Below are 18127 nucleotides of genomic sequence, written 5' to 3'. Positions count from 1 at the left end.
GCATGGGAACCCACTTGGCCCGGAAACTTCCTCTGCTGGCATTCATGTGGCCTATCACAAGAGATGAGTGACTCAGTGCTCAAGAACTGGCTAGAATGGGCTAAAGCCCCCTGCACTTCCCAGGCAGTAAGCACACACCCAGTGGCAGAGTCTAAGAGCCTGGTTGATGACATTCCTTTGGGGAGAACTCCTGTTCCCCAGCACTAAGCATGGCCCACGGCGGTCACGAGACCACCGCTGCTGCTCAGGGACCCGACCATCGTCCCGGTGCCGTTGCCAGGCGGGCTGGGGGCACTGAAGTCGGTCCCCACCGCCTCTCGCACCTGCCGGGGGAGCTGGGCCGCCGTGGCGGGATGGGGCTGGAGTGCGGGTGCTCTGGTCACGTTCTCAGGGAGCCCTGCTCCCAGTCAGTGATACAGCATCAGAGGCTTTCTTGAGTAGGAGACGTTGTCTTTCAGGAGGGGTGACCCCACGGCCATGCGCACTTTGTTCCAGCGATGGCCTTTATTATAGATGGGCTTGACAGAGCGTGGAGACCAGCGGGTCAGGTACCTGTAGAGGGCAGGGAGGTGGCTGTGAGGGCTGGGGGGGTGGGCGCATGCTGGAGCTGGGACAATGGGTTGTGTCTCCTCGGGCCAAAGCCTTTCACCAGTTTCCCTTCTCGAGGAGCAGGGGCTTTTCCTGGGAGCAATGGCTAAGCATGCCGTAAACAGATGGGCTGGGCTCTTGCTGCCGCAAGCGTGTGTGGCCAGGGTCAGGCAGCCCAGGGCCACGCGCTCCCTTGATCTTTATGAGTTGTCAATGTTTGTGTGTATACTTGCTGGGGGAGGAGGCAGAGGAAGAGGCTGCCCAGAAAGCAGATCATTCCTCTCTGGCCTCAGTCATGGGGAGAGGAGGCTGATGTAAGGCCTGGAGAGATCCTTCCCTCTTCCCCACTTGGCTCACTCTGTCACCCCAGCCTTCCAGGAGCTCCCCTGGGCGGCCATCACTGGTGTAGGACCCCTGCCCCTCACCCTCATAATGGGAGCCAAGGGTGAGGGCCCGTGGTACAGACCTAGCCCAGGAAGGTTCCTGTAAGTAGGAGGGGGGTGGAGAAAGATGGCTGCCGCCCACAGTCCTTTGGCCTCCTTTGGGGATGGCCAGGGCCCTGACAGTTCCCGGAAAAGTGGCTCATGCCGGCTGGGACTGGGGTTTACTCCATCCAGAATGCAGCTTGGATCCTGTCCAGAGAGGCCCACCCTTCGTCCTCAAAGCTCAGCCATGGCAAAGCCAGGCTCCTCTCCTGCCTCCACTCTAGGCCGGGGCTCAACCCAGCTGCCACTAAAGACCCTCGCATGAAAGACTTTTTCATTTAAAAAATTAATCACCTTGGTTGAGAATTTTTAGATAAAACTAAAAAAAAAAATGACTACTGATTTACGTATTTCAACTGAGCTCCCCTTCCCTGGACCTTGGTTTCCTGCTCTCAGTCCTGAGCAAAGGGAACAGCTCTGCGAGGAAGTAAAAAGCTGTGGGAAGTGCTGGCCTACACTCCAAGTATGAGGTGGGCAGGGAGGGGGGTACTCTCCACGTGTACTGTCAATGTCAATGCCCCCTAACAGGGAGGCCTCTGTGCAGTGGGTGGGGCCGACGGCTGGCTTCTCTATGGTGGTGCCGGGCTAACAAGTGTGAAGGTGAAGTGAGGGGAGCACCTGGCAGGCCCCCGAGCTGGCATCTCCCAGTTTTCAGAGGGGGTGGGGTAAGAAACAGAGAGTGGGAGCAGGCTCCCTAAAAGGAACGCGCAGTGGGATCAAGGACCCCGGGAGAGCCCGAGGCTGACCAGCTTGTCCAAAGCTGCTGCCCTCAGGCTGTTTTCCCCCTGCCCTGGAGAGAGCGGAGGGAAGCTGGGCTTCAGCTAGCCCTGGGCCTGATGCCTGTGCCACCCGGAACAGCCAGCTGCGGGGGAGGGGGGCGGTGGTTAGTGGTCGCCAGTTAGCTCTCGGGGCAACACTCCAGCTCTAGGAAGAACCAAGGCTCCTTCGTACCTCTCCTGAAGGGGCAGAGGAAGGAGGAAGTGTGGCTCCCTAGGGCCCAGCAGAGCCTGGGCCAGTCCACAGCAGCTCAAGGACCTCTGGATGGAATCATAAAGTCCCTTGATGCAAGAGAATCACACTCCTTCGTAGCCAGGACTCCCCCTCCCCCCTAGAGTGGCCTTTTGCAACCCAAGAGCCCCCACACATCATCAATCCTGTGTCACGTTAAAGGACACCGGATATATGGGAGGGAGCCTGGCCTTGCTTCAAAGGCCTGAGGGCAGGATGGATTATGTCCTTAGGCCTGCTGCTGTCTCTTTACAAGTCAGACGGGAGGGTGGGCTCAACTTCCAAATGGTCAGGGCACAAGCGGGAAAGACAGGAAGAGGTTAATATGTCACTGCTCCCCCAGGTTGCTGGCAGACGGCCCAGCTAGCATGTGGGAGGTTCAGGTGGAGATGGGGCATGGGCCAGGGTGCTCGTGAGGTGTCAGTGAAGACCCAACTCTGGCCCCTGCACCCCAGTCCAGCCACCCGGAGCTGGACTTGCCTGGCCCCCCACCCTCCGTGCCTGCATTTTTGTTGGGGATCAGCCTTGGAGGTTGGCTGTGGAGGCGCTGTCTTGCCCTGCTTCAGCCATCTTGGGTCCCCTAGAGAGAGCAGTTACAGTGGCAGCTGGACAGACCGAAGAGGGGAGGGGCCGCTGACAGGGCGAGTGAGAGGACACGACCAGAATCAATTCTATAGACGTGGATCTACTCTCGAGCAGGGGCTACTGCAGATCCAGGAGGACGTGAGTGTGGTCTTGTCGGGGCCGGGGGCGGACAGGATGCTCACGGCAGGATGGCTGTTTGAGGGTGAGATGGGAATCTGCTCCTACACCAGAGGGGGCCCCCCTGCTTTGGCTGGAAGGCAGCCCAACTGATTCCAGGGTCTGGGGGCGTTCCTCCACTCTACAAAAGCCCAGGACCTCCCAGCCCGCTCTAGGGCAGCTGTGCAGGTTAACCGCACGACCCTAGGGAACGCTATGGAGGCTGCAGTTCTGCAGTGCGTGACGGGCACAGCTATATGTGGTGGCCCTACCCCAAAGAGCCCTCCCCTTTCTAAGGCCTCATTTTGCCCTTAATAAACCCCCAGTGCCGGGATACTGAAAAGTTTGTAGGAGTGCTCTGACATTCCCATAGCAACCCAGTGTGATGTCATAAACCGGGGATTAGCACATTCTAGTGCCCCAAAACCGGCAGACCTTACCCTTCGTGCCCCCGTGCTAAGTGCCCAGCTGGGAAGGGGAGAGGAGAGAGTCTGAGGCCAGCAGGGGAGACGCACGGAAGTGTGCACAGGATCCACCCAGCAGTGCTGGGGCTGAAGGGGGTGGGTGCTCACGCGGGGAGGGACGGAACAGACAGCCAAGGGAGCACTCTAGCTTTCCTGGGCTGTGGGACGAGCTCCAGAGAGTGAGAGCTGAGGGCCTGCAGCAAGCTCCGGGTGGCGATACCCAGCTTTGCTTACCGGTTGAGTTGGGGTTTGCTCTTCGGAACAAATCCTTTCAGGAAGCTGAGGCTGTGATTTGGGAAGAGACCTGAGGAGAGACAAGAGCATGTATGGGATGGTCTTGCAGCTCTCTCTGCAGCTCTTGGGGGTAGACGGAAAGCCCAAGGGGGGTGGGAGGCTGGCACTGGGGGGGTGAGTACGGCAAAGACTCTGATGTTCCTATCTCTTCCAGGAGGGGCTGGACCAGGGGGCAGCCGGCAAGGGGTGGGATGGGGGGACGGCGCCTGTAGCCCTCTGCCCCAAGAGGGCCTTCTACCTGCTCGGTGGGCCATCTTCACGCACTCCTCAATCTTACGGTGTTCTTCCTGGCACAGGCCTGTGATCCTTCGAGGCAGCATGCCTCCACAAGGCCGGAGGAACTGACTGAGTAGCAGAACGTCCTAGGGGAAACGGAAAACTGCAGTCAGCCAGCCGGTGGGCGTCTGAAACGGGGCACCAGGGCCTCATGGCCTACAGGGGAGGCCGTCCTACCCCAGCACCCCGAGGGGTTGACGTCTCCCTCGGGAACCAACCGGGGACCACACCCTCTACACAGAGGTCTATTTTTACCCTAACAAAACCTAAATCCCAAGTTGGTAGATTTTCCAACCCCAAGGGCTTCCAGCATCTCCATGAGAATCTTTGAGAGATTACAGAACAGAAACTCTTCAAAAAGTGTTCATCTTTTGAGCATGGGCAGCATCTCTCCTGGTAATGAAAGGCCTGTTATTCTCCTTGGGCGAGGTAGGGGGCGTGTCATAGATTTCCACACAAGGGGGGAAAAAACCACTACGGTTTCTACCCCTAGAGCCTACAAGCCAGAATCCACACAGACAGCCCCTCCACCTCTGCAGTTCCCCTGCAAGCGCCAGGCAGCACACGAGCTGGGGAGGAGAGGATCCGGGTGGTGAAGTTAAGAGCACATCTTCTAAGCCCCTGTGGCCAGATGTGAATGGATTCTCGGGGCTTCCTTTGGACCATCAGACTGCTTTGGATGAGTCAAGGCACAAGGATAAACACAGCCAAAATCAAGCCAAGAGACCACTTCCCCTTCCAACTTTCACGGTGGATGAGGGGGTTAAAACAAAAGCCACAGCTTCCCCAAGGAGAGAGGCGCCCCGCCCACCGAGGGGCCGCCATGCCCGTCTTCGCAGTCCTGTCCCACAAACTGATCTGCTGCCCTGGCAGGCGCCTCGCTGTATAACTACCAGATTTGTTTTAATCACTGGACAGCTCCTGAGGGACCCGGGGCCCCCAATTCCACCCCTGTAATCTTTAGAATCTGGTGAAAAGAACTTGGATTGGATTATCCAGGACCTAATAAACTGGGCCCGTAGCCCCCAGCCCCCCACCGTAGGCTGCCAAGCAAGCTGACAGCTTTGTGCAGCTCAGGCTAACGGTTGTCCTGAGTGGAAAGGGGTAAAGGAAAACAACTTTAGCCTTTACCTCGGGGTGCGGGGGGATTGGATTTCGTCTGTTGGATAAATAGAGCCAAGTCCATTTCCTGGAAATGGCTGGTAGAAAGAGTGCCTAACCACGGTGGGTTAGGCAGGTGTGGACTTCACTTCCCATCTTCAGCTGGGATTCTAAGTGCGGCCACGACCCCACTAACTTCTACGTCACAAGAAGCTGTGAACACTGTCCCGGGGCCTGTAGGTTTCCTATTAGTCCGGGCAGCCATGAGCAGAAGGGCCAGGAGCAGAGTGAAAGGAGCACCCCCTCCCTGCCCGGTGGCCCAGAGCCAAGGCTCCCAGCCAGGAGATTAGTTGGGTCATTCTGTTCGGATCCCATGGGCATGTGGCCGCTCCTGCTCCCACCACCTGGACCGGGACCTCTGCCTTTAGTCATCCCATTCCACAGAGCGGTACAGGGACAACTTGCAGGTCAAACTGGCCCAAGAGCCTGAATCACCTGAAACCTAAAAATAGGGTGCTTAATGTCACCAATAGAACCCTGAAGGACAAGTATGGATTTCTCTAGGGCTGCGTCCTTCCCCCAAGCCCGCCCTGTTTCTAGTGAGGATGGAGAGCAGTCGTCAGGGTAGTAGGCTCTGCCTGGGTTTTGTACCCCTGGAGTTTATAGCCTGGCTCTGATATTAGCTGGGTGATCTGAGGCAAGTCCATCAACCCTTCCCATGCCTCGAAGTTCCTCGTCTGGAAATCAAGGATGAAAACAGTACCTACTTCATAGGGATATTGTGAAAACCAAGTGAATGAGGGCCCTGTAAATGCGTACCACAGTGCCTGACACAGAGGCCCGCACTGTGGGGGTTCCCATTCTTAGTCACCATCAGCATATTTCCGTGGAGAGAGGAACATCTCTACAGGAGCTGGAGCAAACAGGAGTCTTTGGCGCTCCGGTATGGAAGGAGACAGTACGTGTCCCCAGGTCACAGTGAGGACTCTCCAAATATACCCCCTCCTTATAAAAGGAGGAAAGCCAATCCAGAGCTGATTCCATTCCGTGGGGAACACACCCTGCAAGACGGGGTTACAGGGCCCTGGTGCTCTGAACTGCATGCAACCAGCGCCATGATCTGGATTAGTGACTCTTGACCCTGGCAGCACTGTAGAATCACCTGGGGAGCTTTAAAAATGAACGATGGCCAGACTCCACCCAGACCAAGCGCAGTCAATGTCTGCGGGTGGGGCCCAAGTAGCATTTTAAAGCTCCCTGGGGCAGCCGGGGTTGAGAGCCACTGGACAAAATGCTTCTGCCTTTGGTGGTTCCAGGAGATGCAGCAGTGGCTGGGGGGTGGGGAAGCCGCTGAAGTGAGACAGGGACGGCAACCTCCACGACATGCAGCTCACCTCATAGCCATACTTGTGCTTCAGGTTCCACCGGCAGATGGGGCACTGGCCAGAGGGGTTCGGGGGCTTTGGGCTTTCCTTGGGAGTCCCTGTTAACCGGCCTTCAATCTAGGAGGAAGAGAAAGCGAGCCAGTGAGGGAGAGGGCATGTGGAGCCTCAGATCCTTGAGCAACCCCCCAAATGATGAGATGCCGGGAGAGTTAATCTCTGGGGGCCTTTGTGGGAGTGGCTAATAGGTCTCTCCGTCTCCCCTGCGGCGGTGGTTCTGCAGCTACTGCATACCGGACCTCGGGGTGGCCATAGAGACGTGACCTGGTGGCACGCGAGCATCGCGGCAATTAGACAATGCTGGTAGCAAGAGGCAGGGGTTTGTTCTATCAGCTGAATGCTACCTTACCTTCCTCAAAAACAAAACAAAACAAAACACCAGAACATTATGCTTCCCGCTCTGGGAAAAAGTAATACCTGCACAAGGTAGAAACTTTCCATCGATGCAGGGATACACAGTGAAAAGGAAGTCTCCCTCCCATCCCACATACCATGTCCTTCTCAGAGGAAACTGCCCTTTCCAGCTTCACCTGACAGAGGCCAGTCTGTATCAGTGGTTCCCAACCAGGCAGGATTTTGCCACCTTCCCCCCTCCCCCCACTGGCGGACACTGGACAATGTCGAAGACATTTCTGACTGTCATGGCTAGGGGATGGGGTGTGCCGGGCAACCAGCGGGGAAGCTGCTAACCATGCTGCCCCCCTACGACAAAGCCCTAGCCAGCCCCAAAGACTGAGAGAGCCCGCTCTACGCCTTTCCAAGCAGGTACTGTGTGCATGCCTGCTTCTTTGCTTGCTCTTTTAGAAACACACATGGAAAGATATATTTGCCTGCCTCCTCACTTTTATCATTTTGGATGCCACCTTTCAAATCCTGCTGAGGCCACGTGTGTAGTGACCTCCGCCATTGCTCTGTATCCTGTGACACAGCCTTGGAATTACCAAGTGCAAGAAGCCAATGATCTGGGAGGCGGCTCTGATTACAAGAGGGGGAGTTTAGAAAGCCTTGCTGATTGAGGCCATGGATTATGAGAGGGAAGTTGGGACAGGTCTGAGGCTTTGGGATGGGAGTAATACTGTCTCCTGGGGGAGAAACTGGCAAAAGGGAAAGGGGGCTGTGCAGGGTCCTGCGACCCAACTTTCTGCCAAGGCCACCATAGCCATGCCAGAAACGAAGTGCACTAGGGAAAAAAGTGTGGAGGTGCACGCTGGGTCTTGGGAGGGGGTTACGGTGGGCCTGGCGGGGGACAGGGCTAACATTTATTGACTCCCCATTGCATGCCTGGCTCTGTGCTAATAACGGTTCAAACGTATCACCTCATTTCACCCCCAAGACCTCGTGAAGGAGGATTCATGATCTTATGTTATGGATGAAGAAAGTGAGACCCCAGAGAGTGAGCAATGCCCGGTTAGCCGCAGCGGTAGCTCTCCCCGGAGGCACGGATGGCCTTCCCTCCCCCAGTGGGTCTCACGGTGCCACGATGTCTCCATGTTCATTTTGCAAATAGACTAACGCCTCCTCACATGAGAAACACTCCATACTCAAAGACCAGATATATTTTTCTCCACCAGCATGGAGTTCCTAGGGTGAATGCTTGTTTTGGCTTTGAATAAGGGAACCAAAAGAGGTGCCCAAAAGGGGTGGGGGCCCCCTGAAAAGAACCATTTTGAGGCTAAGCAGTGAAAAGGTGAGGAGTATTCTGGGGAAGACCCAAAGAGGGAACCCTAAGGGCTCGTCCTGGGGTTAAGACTGCTTTGGGGGAGGACCGAGCTTGGCTGGCTGCCAGAAGGGTTAAATCCCTGGTTGACATGGAAGTTACGGAGGCTTCTGGGAGCTCTGTGGAGTGGCTGAGATTTCCTGGAAGCATGGAAGGCCATGTGAAAACAACATTGTCTTTCAGGGATTATAGGATAATCTAGGCCCCATGACTCCCCGAGGAAGGGAGGTGAGATGGGCCCAACAAGGGAAAGGGGGGAGTAAGTGGATGAAGAATCATTCTAGCTTTTTAACCAACAGACAAGCCAGGGTGCCAGCCAGTGAGCCCAGGGCCCAGAGAGTGTCACCTTTTAATGGCATCACATTAAGGAGTAGCTCGGTCCAGGCTCCCGGACATGGGTCAACTTACTTGGGCTCTCTAGTCTCACCACTGCCTTGGTTTCCTCTTTGGAAAACTGATTTATCCCCACCAAAGACCTCTGAGACCTTATCATACAGAAGGCCACTTTAATCAAACAACGGATGCCTCAGTCCAGGCATGATGACTGTTCCTGATTCAACCACATGACAGCACACAGCTTGAAAAACGTCAGACTGTGGGATTTATGGTGACAGAGGGAGTTGCTCCTGATGCCAGGAGTCCAGTCTGGGTTGGCCTCCCTCCTCCCCCCTCCCCCCCAGCAGCTCCAAGAGTTAAAGAGGTTGTAAGTGGCCAATTTGATGATACTTACTGTAGTCGTCTTCCCTTCTTGGATCTCCACCACTACAGAGATAAAGGGGAAAAATCAGGTCAGCCATTTAATAAGGAACAGGGAGTTTCAAATAACAGCTCAAATTCTACACATGCAGAAAATTGGAGCCTTCGGTCTGCACTCTCCCACGGTCCCCACCTGGGAAAGGAAGCGTGCAGGGTTCATCTCCAAGTGCCAAGGCTCTCTGCCCTCGAGGCTGGGTGGGGGCAAGCCTAGATGCCCAGGTAATACCATCTCTCTGGGATTAAGGGTCTCTACGCTGTTTTTGTCTTTCTAAGCCAAGATTCATCTTGGTTCTAAACGAAGGGAATTGGCAAGATCCTGCCCTCCCGTGGCTAGCAATAATGACCTCAAAGTTAAGCTGGGTGGAAGTGGAAGCATCCAAAAGACCTTCAAAAGTACCCATTGCGTGTGTCCTTTCATGACGAGAATCACACAAACATGGCTTCTGACCCTGAAGAATGTGCAGTCTCCAACACAGGCCTGAACTAAGGCTGCTCCAGCGGCCCCAGGGCAGATAAGGAGTGAGAGCAGCTCACCCGCAGAACTCGGCTCGGGGAGCCATGCTAGAGCTCTAAGAGGCAGCTGTGTGAGTTAAATCCTCTGCCCTTCTGCACGCGGCTCGTGCAGGGTTGCACCGTGCTACGCATGTACGCGGGAGCAGGTAGGGGCGGGGTGGGGGGGAGGGGGCCTGCAGATGCCGGCCCGGGATGAGTTCTCAGGAGAACGCTGCAAGTGCAAACGGAGGGGGGCTCCCTCAGCGCTCTGCCCAGAGGAGTACGAGGGCAGGACAGTAAGTTGCACACATCCCTCAGGCTGTATGTATTTCCTAGCTTACTTCACCAGGATGAAGAATGGTAACTTTAAGAATATTCCAAGGAAGAACCAAGCCAATGGCGCACGTTTGGCCAACATAATCAAACAAAGCTCTTGGAGATTCCCCCTTGTTCTCCAGTGTCTTTAGAAAGAGCGGAGCCACTGCGGTTAGCGTGGGAACCGGCACGCAGCAGATGCTCAGTCAATGCTAGCTAGCACCAAGACCACGGAACGGTCGTCACGGCCCCCTTCTGACTGCTAATCACTGCTACACAAAACCTGGGTCGGCAGAGCTAGACTGCAAACTGTCTCCTTACATACAAACACCGTATCGAAACAGCAGCCGGGCTCCCACAAGTAGTTTTACTCAGCTTCAGTGAGGCAAGAAGTAGTGCAGCTTAGAAAGAGCCTAAGGTTCTGGGGAGGGGAGTGGGCGCCTGGGTGGCTCAGTTGGTGGAGCATCGGACTCTTGGTTTTGGCTCAGGTCATGATCTCGGGGTCGTAGAGATCGAGCCCTGCGGCTGGCTCTGTGCTCGGCCGGGGAATCTGCTTGAGATTCTCTCTCTCCCTCTGCCCCTCCCCCTGCGCTCTCTTCTCTAAAAATAAACAAATCTTTAAAAAAGAAAGGAAAAAAAGAAAGAGCCTAAGATTCTTAATGTTAAGAATCTAGTGAAAGTAATGGAACTTTTCCTGGAAACCTACTCATAAGCACACACACAGACATGTGTACCTAAATGGTAATGCTGGTTTTCTTTTGGTGGTGGCGGTACGTGATCTTTACTTTGTTCTTTATGCCTGCCTGGATTTTCTGAAGTTTTTTAAAATAAACATGTACTGCTTCTGCAATAAAAAATAAACAGTAAAAGAGAGAAAAGAGAACGAATGTCTAAGAAAAAAGTGAGGCAACTCTAACCCAACCGGAGGCCCTCGACAGCATCTGTGATCACTGAGCTCTGTGACCAACACCTAATTGGTCACAGGACTGCCTGGAATTGTCCCCCATTTGTTTTCTGCGCAAGGCCATTCATAAAGCCTCATTACTCCTAAAACAACCAACCTGAGAGCCCCTCAGTGTTCCACTCCAGATACACACAAAGAAGCCACGATGGCCAGAAAGGCCCCAAGGCTTTCTCCAGAACACTGTAGTTAACTAATCAATTCAAAGACAAACTAGTTTTCTCCCTGTAAAAGAAAATGCGTCACCCCACACACGGATCTACTTGTTCAGAACACAGACCAGCCTAAATGGGATGTGGGTGAGACTCAGCCTGGTGTTCAGTCGGGAGGCCAGCACAGTTGTGGGGGGACAGTCACTGGAATATGTCAACCTATAGACATGGGGGAGCAGAAGCAGGGCTTCCAGGCACCCCGGAAACTTCGCAAAAAACCAACCTGGGAGAGGGATGGAAGGCAACCAAATCTAAGCAGCAACAGGTGAGGGGGAGGTTTCTAAGAATCCTGGGAGGAAACAAAAGGAGAGACACATTCCTGGTACCACTCGAGCCAGCAGGAGAAGGTGGCCTGAAACAAAAAGCGGATAAACATGTGGTTCCCCTCTCTGTGGAGGCACTTGGGTCCTAACCATGAGGTAAACAAATCTAACAAAACACACATCACTCCCGGCAAAGAACCAAACCCTGAAGTCATTCCACTGGCCCCTGGAAAAGAGATCAAAGCCTATGGCCAGCTTCACTGTTTGCCAGCTCCCCACACAGCAACCCTGAGCCAGTGAATCATCTTAACTATATGCCAGTGGGTAAAACAATAGGCAGATGCTTATCTACTACAGACAATTTGTCAAACCAGAAAGAATGACCTGAGAACTCGTACAAGATTGAGAGTGATCAGGGCGGTGTCTCAGTGCAGGGGCAGGAGGCCTGGGTGGAACCTCAAGAAGCCCCTAGATTTTAAGCCTCTGAAAACAGGAGGTAGGAATCAAAATAGTATTGCTTTCCAGTGTGCATACAAAAACAGGTCAAAACCCCTGGCCTCCTCACCACTCAAGATGGGGGTAACCATGAAAAACTGGACTAAGAGATTTAGGTACTGACAATTTGTTTAGAAAAAGGTGGAATCACCCTTGTGCTCTGAGATATGGCTATTATGATGTAAACCAAGGAAAAACATGAAACTGGAGTTTCTAAACTGGAGTTAGGGGCCAAATCTTCTAAGACCGGCACTTCTCTCATACACATCAAATAACCCGTCCCACGTGAGACAACACATTTGCTGAGCCCCCAGGGAGTACAGCCCCCCTCCACCTACTGTGGAGGGCTACAACAGAATAGGAAGACAGTCTTTAGAGGAGAAAAGGGAACGAAACCAAGTATGGGAACTTCAGTACAATAAAAGTCTATGCCTCGTAAAGAGGTTCTTTGAGTACTTCAATAAATACTCGCTTAGGATGGAGTCCAAGATAACTGAATTGTAACAGTCTAGAGCAAACAGTGCTGGGCTGAGGTTGTAGTGAACGCAGAAAGACCTCGATGGCCACATAAACACAGACACAGTGAAATGCAGCAGTATCAAGACCCAACTGTTTAGTGAAGGAGGAAGGGAGGACTCATGAATGATGTGGAGGGCGCTGCTACAGGAAGTGCCCAGAAACCAAGTCCTTCTTGGAAAGGATCCATGGAAACCAAGTACCAAGCAGAGTATGACAGAACGGAGTCACTGATGGCTAAAAGGCGCCACTCACAAGTCTTGGCGGAGGGCCAGAGAGTGGAGTGTGTGTTTGGGACATGTGGCTGCACTTCCGGCCATTGACTACTTTTCTCAAACTCCTTCCCCACTTCCCTCTGTTCATCTTTAATTCTACTACTCAAGTTTTCTGATTCTCTAATCACCTACCCCGTTCTTTCCCCGGGACCTCTGAGGGAATGTCCCTCTGCACTAGGCTTTTTCCACTAGCAGGTTCCTCTGGACTATGTCCCTTGAAGTCTTTGAAGCCCCCAACTCACACACTCCCCTCTCAAAGCTTTTAGCTACAGGGCTGCCCATCCTGCCAGGTGCGTCCTTGTCTGAAATGCTAGGTCCTCCAGAAAGCCCCTCAGCTAACTGGAAAAGATGAAGAAAACTCCCTTCAGCCTTTACTCATTTCAACACGCTCTGCACTAGTTTCCGATAGATGAGTCCTGTTAATTCAGAGAGTCACATGTGTTTTTGTTTAAATAGATTTCCTCCCAAGAGTGAGAAGGCAGGAATGAGATCTAACACAATCTTTCCCATAAAAAGCACAACACCGTCTTCTGCAAATTAACTGATGAGAGCTTGCAGGTGGGAGAACCACAGACAGCCCTCCCATGGTGACCATGGCAGTCTTAATGGTGGAGAGGGAGGAGTGCTGGTTCTGCTTCCAATGCCACCACTTACTAGCTGGGTGATCCGGGGCAGCTACTGAACTCCTCTGGGCCAGATTTCCTCAGTAATATGTCAGTAATATCTGCCTTTAAAGACTGTCGAGAAGACGGAATAAATGTATGTGGAAAACCTAGCACAGTGCTTGCAGCAGGCACAGACTAAACCCCCAATTTCCATTTTTTGTCTTCCTTCACTTTTGTTCCTTCCACTATCCTTCTTGCCTTTGTGCGTCCCTCTTATCAAACTTTCAACCAGGCTTTCTCAATAGCAGCACAACTGACATTTCAGGCCAGGTGGTCCTTTGTTTGGGTGCGGGGGGCGGGGGGGGGGGAAACGTCCTGGGCACTCTAAGAGTTGAGCAGCATCCCTGGCCTCTACCCACCAGATGCCAGAGTACCAGTTGTGACAACCCAAAATGCTTCTAGACATTGCCTGATGTTCCCTAGGGGACAAACTGCCCCCCAACTGAGAACCACTGCTTTAGCCTGAGAGTCCTCTACAGCAAGAGCACGGAATGCTGGGTGCTCATAAACTCTGACTAAAATTAAGTAATGCTATTTGATGCTCTTGAAAATTTTCAGCAAACATCCAGCTGCCTGCCCACAACTTTAAATTGTGTGTACAATATTGTTTGGGTGTCAATATACCAGCTGGGACTGGGCAGTCAAAATTAACTACATATTTAATATTTTTACACCTTACACATAAAAGGTATATATCAAGACAAAGTTTTTTCTTTCTTTTTTTTTTAAAGATTTATTTATTTATTTGAGAGAGAGAATGAGAGCACGAGAGGGAAGAGGGTCAGAGGGAGAAGCAGACTCCCTGCTCAGCAGGGAGCCCGATGTGGGACTCGATCCCGAGACTCCAGGATCATGACCTGAGCCGAAGGCAGTCGCTTAACCAACTGAGCCACGCAGGCGCCCAAGACAAAGTTTTTTCATTTAAAGGCTTTGAAGACAGGTGGTTCTCAAGCAGAATAAAGAATATGGTAGTGCCTTTATGTAAGATCACATCAATTCAATTATTTAGCTTTTAGTCTGACAGCAAGTAGCAGAAGAGTTACCAACCCCGGGTATTTATGGAATGAAGTTCAATAAAGACCCATCTGATTATACAGTCCATCATTTCACAAAATCTCCAACTGAAAAAAATTCCAATCTCAAATATTCTTTTGTAAACAAACAGACAAAAAAACTATTCCTCTTCCCCATTCTCTGGGAACATAGCAAAGAACTGTTTTCAACTCTGAATTTCACAATGGATATATAAATTACAGCTATTAGAGCTTGACACTTCATAGATACCCTCAAAAATGTTACGGGTATATGCTTATTTTGCAGTAGGGTATAGATGAAACATCTTCCCATGTCCTTCCTATCATCAGCATGATCTCTTTGGTACCTTTCTTTATTAATGGATTAGTTTATCTAATATTAACCAGGCAGTATCTGGATTTTATTGTTCTTTCTACTATATGTTCCATCTTCCTTTCATAGCTAAATTCTTCTAACATACCTATTTTCATTTCTTCATGAAATATCTCTTTGATTTCCCCAAACTGGGACCCAGCCCTCCCTTCCCCTGAATCTGCCAGATGAGGCCGAGTCCAGCTGGTTGGGCTGGGCCTGGGCCTACAAGGAGCCCTGTCTGCCACTGCTGTTTGAAAGCTAAAATAGCTTTCTTTCTGAGACAAATCCAATGAGCAAAATCTTTTTCCTCCCTCTGACAATGATCCCTCTTTTCCTCTCGGCACCTCTCAACTTTAAAGGATACCCTGGCCAATACTATGCCAGAATCTTAAAAACAAACAAACCCACATCACTTCTTTTGCACATCATTCATCAATTCTGGCTTCCAGCAGTGTACAAAGGAAGGCTTGCGTCCTGACAGACCTTTTCACTCTTTGCGAGATTCCATCCTTTTAAAAGCCTGTTCAAGACACTTTCCCCTCATTAAAACTTCCAATTGGGTTTCTGTTTCTGGTAACCAAATCTCCCTGTAGTTAATCATGTAAATACCTAACTTGCATTTATTAGAGAGTATACATATCATCTTTTTAGAACCCAACTTCTCAAAAAAAAAAAAAAAAAAAGAACCCAACTTCTCAGGAAAGAGCTGAATTTTCTCTTTTTTCAGAATCCCTTGACAGTCTGAAGTACAGTATTTGGCCTTCTGTAAGTTCCCAGTTCAAGGCTAGAATCAGACTGCCTTTCAAGGCTTAAGATTAATGAAAAGGAGAACCACCATCCAGCATTTGTCTCTGTTTCAGCTGTTCGAAGGCTTTTCCACCTTAGCTTCCACCTCTCTGGGAGACTAGGGGCCGGGGCAGAAAAAGACGCCATCAGAGCACAGCATTTTCAGATGAGAAACTGGAAAGGGAGGCCCTGGGGAGGACAGCCACATGTCCTTCTCTCATGGTCCAGGGATTTTAACAAAGGAGGTGGCGGCTGAGAGAATGCAGAAAGCAAAACCAACACGCTAACCTCTACCGAAAACTTTTCTGAATCCCGGGCCAGGTTTCTTCCTGCCCCTGCTAACTAAGCAAGGTTTTCTTTCCGTCCCTCCCCGCCCCCACCAGTGAGAACACTCGCGAGCCGTGGGAGGTCAAGATAATAGCGTCAAGGTCTGGAAAGGGCTTTCAAGCACCCCCGGAGCGCCAGCATCTCCGGGGTTTCAGAACCGCGCTAAGGAAAGGGAGGGAGGGGAGCCCACGGGGGCTGGAGAAAGCAAACTCCACTGATCTTTTCCTCAACCTTGGGAGATAACCGGGACCCAGGACTCACCTTCCCTGAACCCGCGAGCTGGAAGCCGAGCCCAGCTGGTCGCGATCGGGCCAGCCAGAAAGCCCCCACGGAGCAGCCGTCTACAGTTGTACACCAGCACATTGAGGGCCGCCATCTTGAAAACCAACGGTGACCTCTTGTGCACTTCCGCTTCCGGAACGGCGCGCGCGCAGCCGCAGTGGTGAGCAGGAAGTGTGTGGCTGTGGGCTTCTCGCTCGGATGCTCTCGCACTTCCTTTTCCCTAGTCTGTCCTACGGAGGGCTAAACCTAGAGATTTCTGTGTTAAGCCTGTACTTCGTTCGGAGGGTCTAGGACAGGTGTTCTGGCTCCCGTCTGCCGGTCCTCGAAGTGTCAGGTCGCTTTCGTACCCTCACAGGCTTACACCACCCCTATTTACTTAAAAGCTTTTTCTTCAAGTCAGATGTGGATTTTCTGCTTCTTATGGCTAAGGCTAGACCTGTACAGTAGAGTTTGAGATTGTTAGGACTCTAGTTCTGGAACGTCAGGTATCAGGCCGACCTGGGATAGAATTAATTCCTAACTTCTCCACTCTGTCTCCCCCCCCCCACCGCGCGCCCCCTAAAAACACACTTGTCTTTCATTCTCCTATACCTAACACCTTTGGCCCCAGGGCCTTTGCATAGCTATTTCCTCTACCTGCTCTTTGGCCACCTGGTAAACTCCTTATTTCCCAGAGCTCAGGTCAAAATTCACTTCCACATTAGAGTCTTCCTTAACCTCCCTGTTACTGGCTCTCAGCACCAGGTAACTCTCCATTTTAGTACTTGGCATAATGGGGTTTTACCTCTATTTGTATAATATGTGTCTCTTCACCAGACTGTAAACTCCATGAAGGCAGAGATACTGTTTTTTTTTTTGTTGACTTATATCTTCAGCAATTAATGCAGTGCTGAAACACAATAAGTGCAACAAATGAGTAGAATCTATCTCATAGGGTTGTGAAGATTAGATAAGACCTAAGTGCTCAATAAACAAAAGCTAATTAATAAGGCAATTACTGAGATGGCCCTCGTGCTAGGTACTTTTCATAAGTTTGATGTGCTTTCATAATGAGAAGCTTGTAGTACTATAAAGAAAACACAACTGCCCAGTTTGCCCTCTTTTGGATTTGCAGGATATATAGGATGCTCCCCTAGAGCTACATAAGAAATATACACAGCTCAATTCTTCCACTTGGTGAATAGGATATTCTTTTCCACCCTCCAAAATAAACCTGAAAGGGGATTTTCTAGTTATCCTACCCTGACTCATAGATGGAAAAATCAGGCTCATTAAATGGCAGAGTATTAAATGTTTCCTGATAAAGGGGAGGGAAGGAGCCCATCTTCCAGTTGGGACTGTCACCCTGGTGGACTAAGGAGATGCAGAACGGCTGCTCTATGGGGAGCTTGAGTGATATCGCCATAGACAAGGAAAACAGTAGAAATATGGCATTGGGTTATCCTAAAACATCACATTCAGCAAAGGCAGATCCTGGAGAGAAAGATCAGTCTGGGAGAATGAGACAGACACATGAATTAGGAGTCGTGGAGAGGGTTTTGGTGGGGTATTTTTCAAGATGTCCTGGCCAGGATCAGGAAAGCTTGGCTTTTCCTATAGCTTCCACTTTCCTTCTGTATGATGACCTTGAGCCCTTCTTGCTTGTACCATATCCCTTGTTTCTCTACAAGTCCCCAGCTTCTGATGATCCAGTAGCAACGAGGGCAGTAAGAGAGCCTCCACCAAGAGCTTATTTTGGACACAATGAGCTAAAGTATTTGAGTGCCAACCCTCTCTTCATTATCTTATCCTGACTTATTATAATCAAATTTATTTTAGAAAACAACTTGTAGTTTATACAATGACATAATGTGATTACTGTAGAAAAAATAAAACAGTAAAGTAAAAAGAAAATATATATCATCCATAATCCAGAGTTAAACATTATTTATATTTAGCAAAATGAAATAATACTGAAATAATACTTTGCAATATCTTATTTTTCTTAACCTATTTATTATTAGTCCCTACATGAAAAAAATTATTTGAGACCAGACTTTGCTCAGGTGACTAGCTTTAAAAAAATTTTTTTTAGGGGCGCCTGGGTGGCTCAGTCGGTTAAGCAGCTGCCTTCAGCTCAGGTCATGATCCCAGGGTCCTGGGATTGAGCCCTGCATCAGGATCCCTGCTCAGCGGAGAGCCTGCTTCTCCCTCTCCCTCTACCTGCCGCTCAGCCTACCTGTGCTCTCTATCTCTCTGTCAAATAAATAAAAACCTTAAAAAAAATAAAAAAAATTT

At 51.0% G+C, this 18127-nt stretch overlaps 1 protein-coding gene across 1 annotated transcript; it reads right to left on the bottom strand.

Annotated features, from left to right (window-relative positions):
- Positions 1-145: 145 nt before the first annotated feature.
- Positions 146-15968, bottom strand: MRPS18A (mitochondrial ribosomal protein S18A). Its single transcript, XM_027601451.2, has 6 exons — positions 15830-15968; positions 8847-8878; positions 6352-6459; positions 3819-3942; positions 3521-3590; positions 146-552 (listed from the first exon to the last, which is right to left on the bottom strand). Exons 1-6 carry the CDS (start codon positions 15942-15944, stop codon positions 408-410), a joined length of 594 nt encoding a protein of 197 aa, XP_027457252.2. The 5' UTR covers positions 15945-15968; the 3' UTR covers positions 146-407.
- Between the last annotated feature and the right edge of the window lie 2159 nt (positions 15969-18127).

This window comes from Zalophus californianus, chromosome 7, assembly GCF_009762305.2.
Source record: "Zalophus californianus isolate mZalCal1 chromosome 7, mZalCal1.pri.v2, whole genome shotgun sequence".
Taxonomy (NCBI): Eukaryota; Metazoa; Chordata; class Mammalia; order Carnivora; family Otariidae; genus Zalophus; species Zalophus californianus.
Note: the sequence above shows the minus strand (reverse complement) of the source record. Positions and strands in the feature narration are given on the sequence as shown.

What these genes read in the sequence shown, in the direction of transcription:
- MRPS18A (XM_027601451.2), bottom strand. Translation starts at nt 15,944, where the DNA reads ATGGCGGCCCTCAATGTGCTGGTGTACAACTGTAGACGGCTGCTCCGT. An exon ending in AGCACAAGTATGGCTATGAG is followed by an intron (nt 3,943 to 6,351) that starts GTGAGCTGCATG and finishes CGTTTCCCCTAG; the next exon opens with GACGTTCTGCTACTCAGTCA. An exon ending in AGCAAACCCCAACTCAACCG is followed by an intron (nt 553 to 3,520) that starts GTAAGCAAAGCT and finishes TGCCCTCTACAG; the next exon opens with GTACCTGACCCGCTGGTCTC.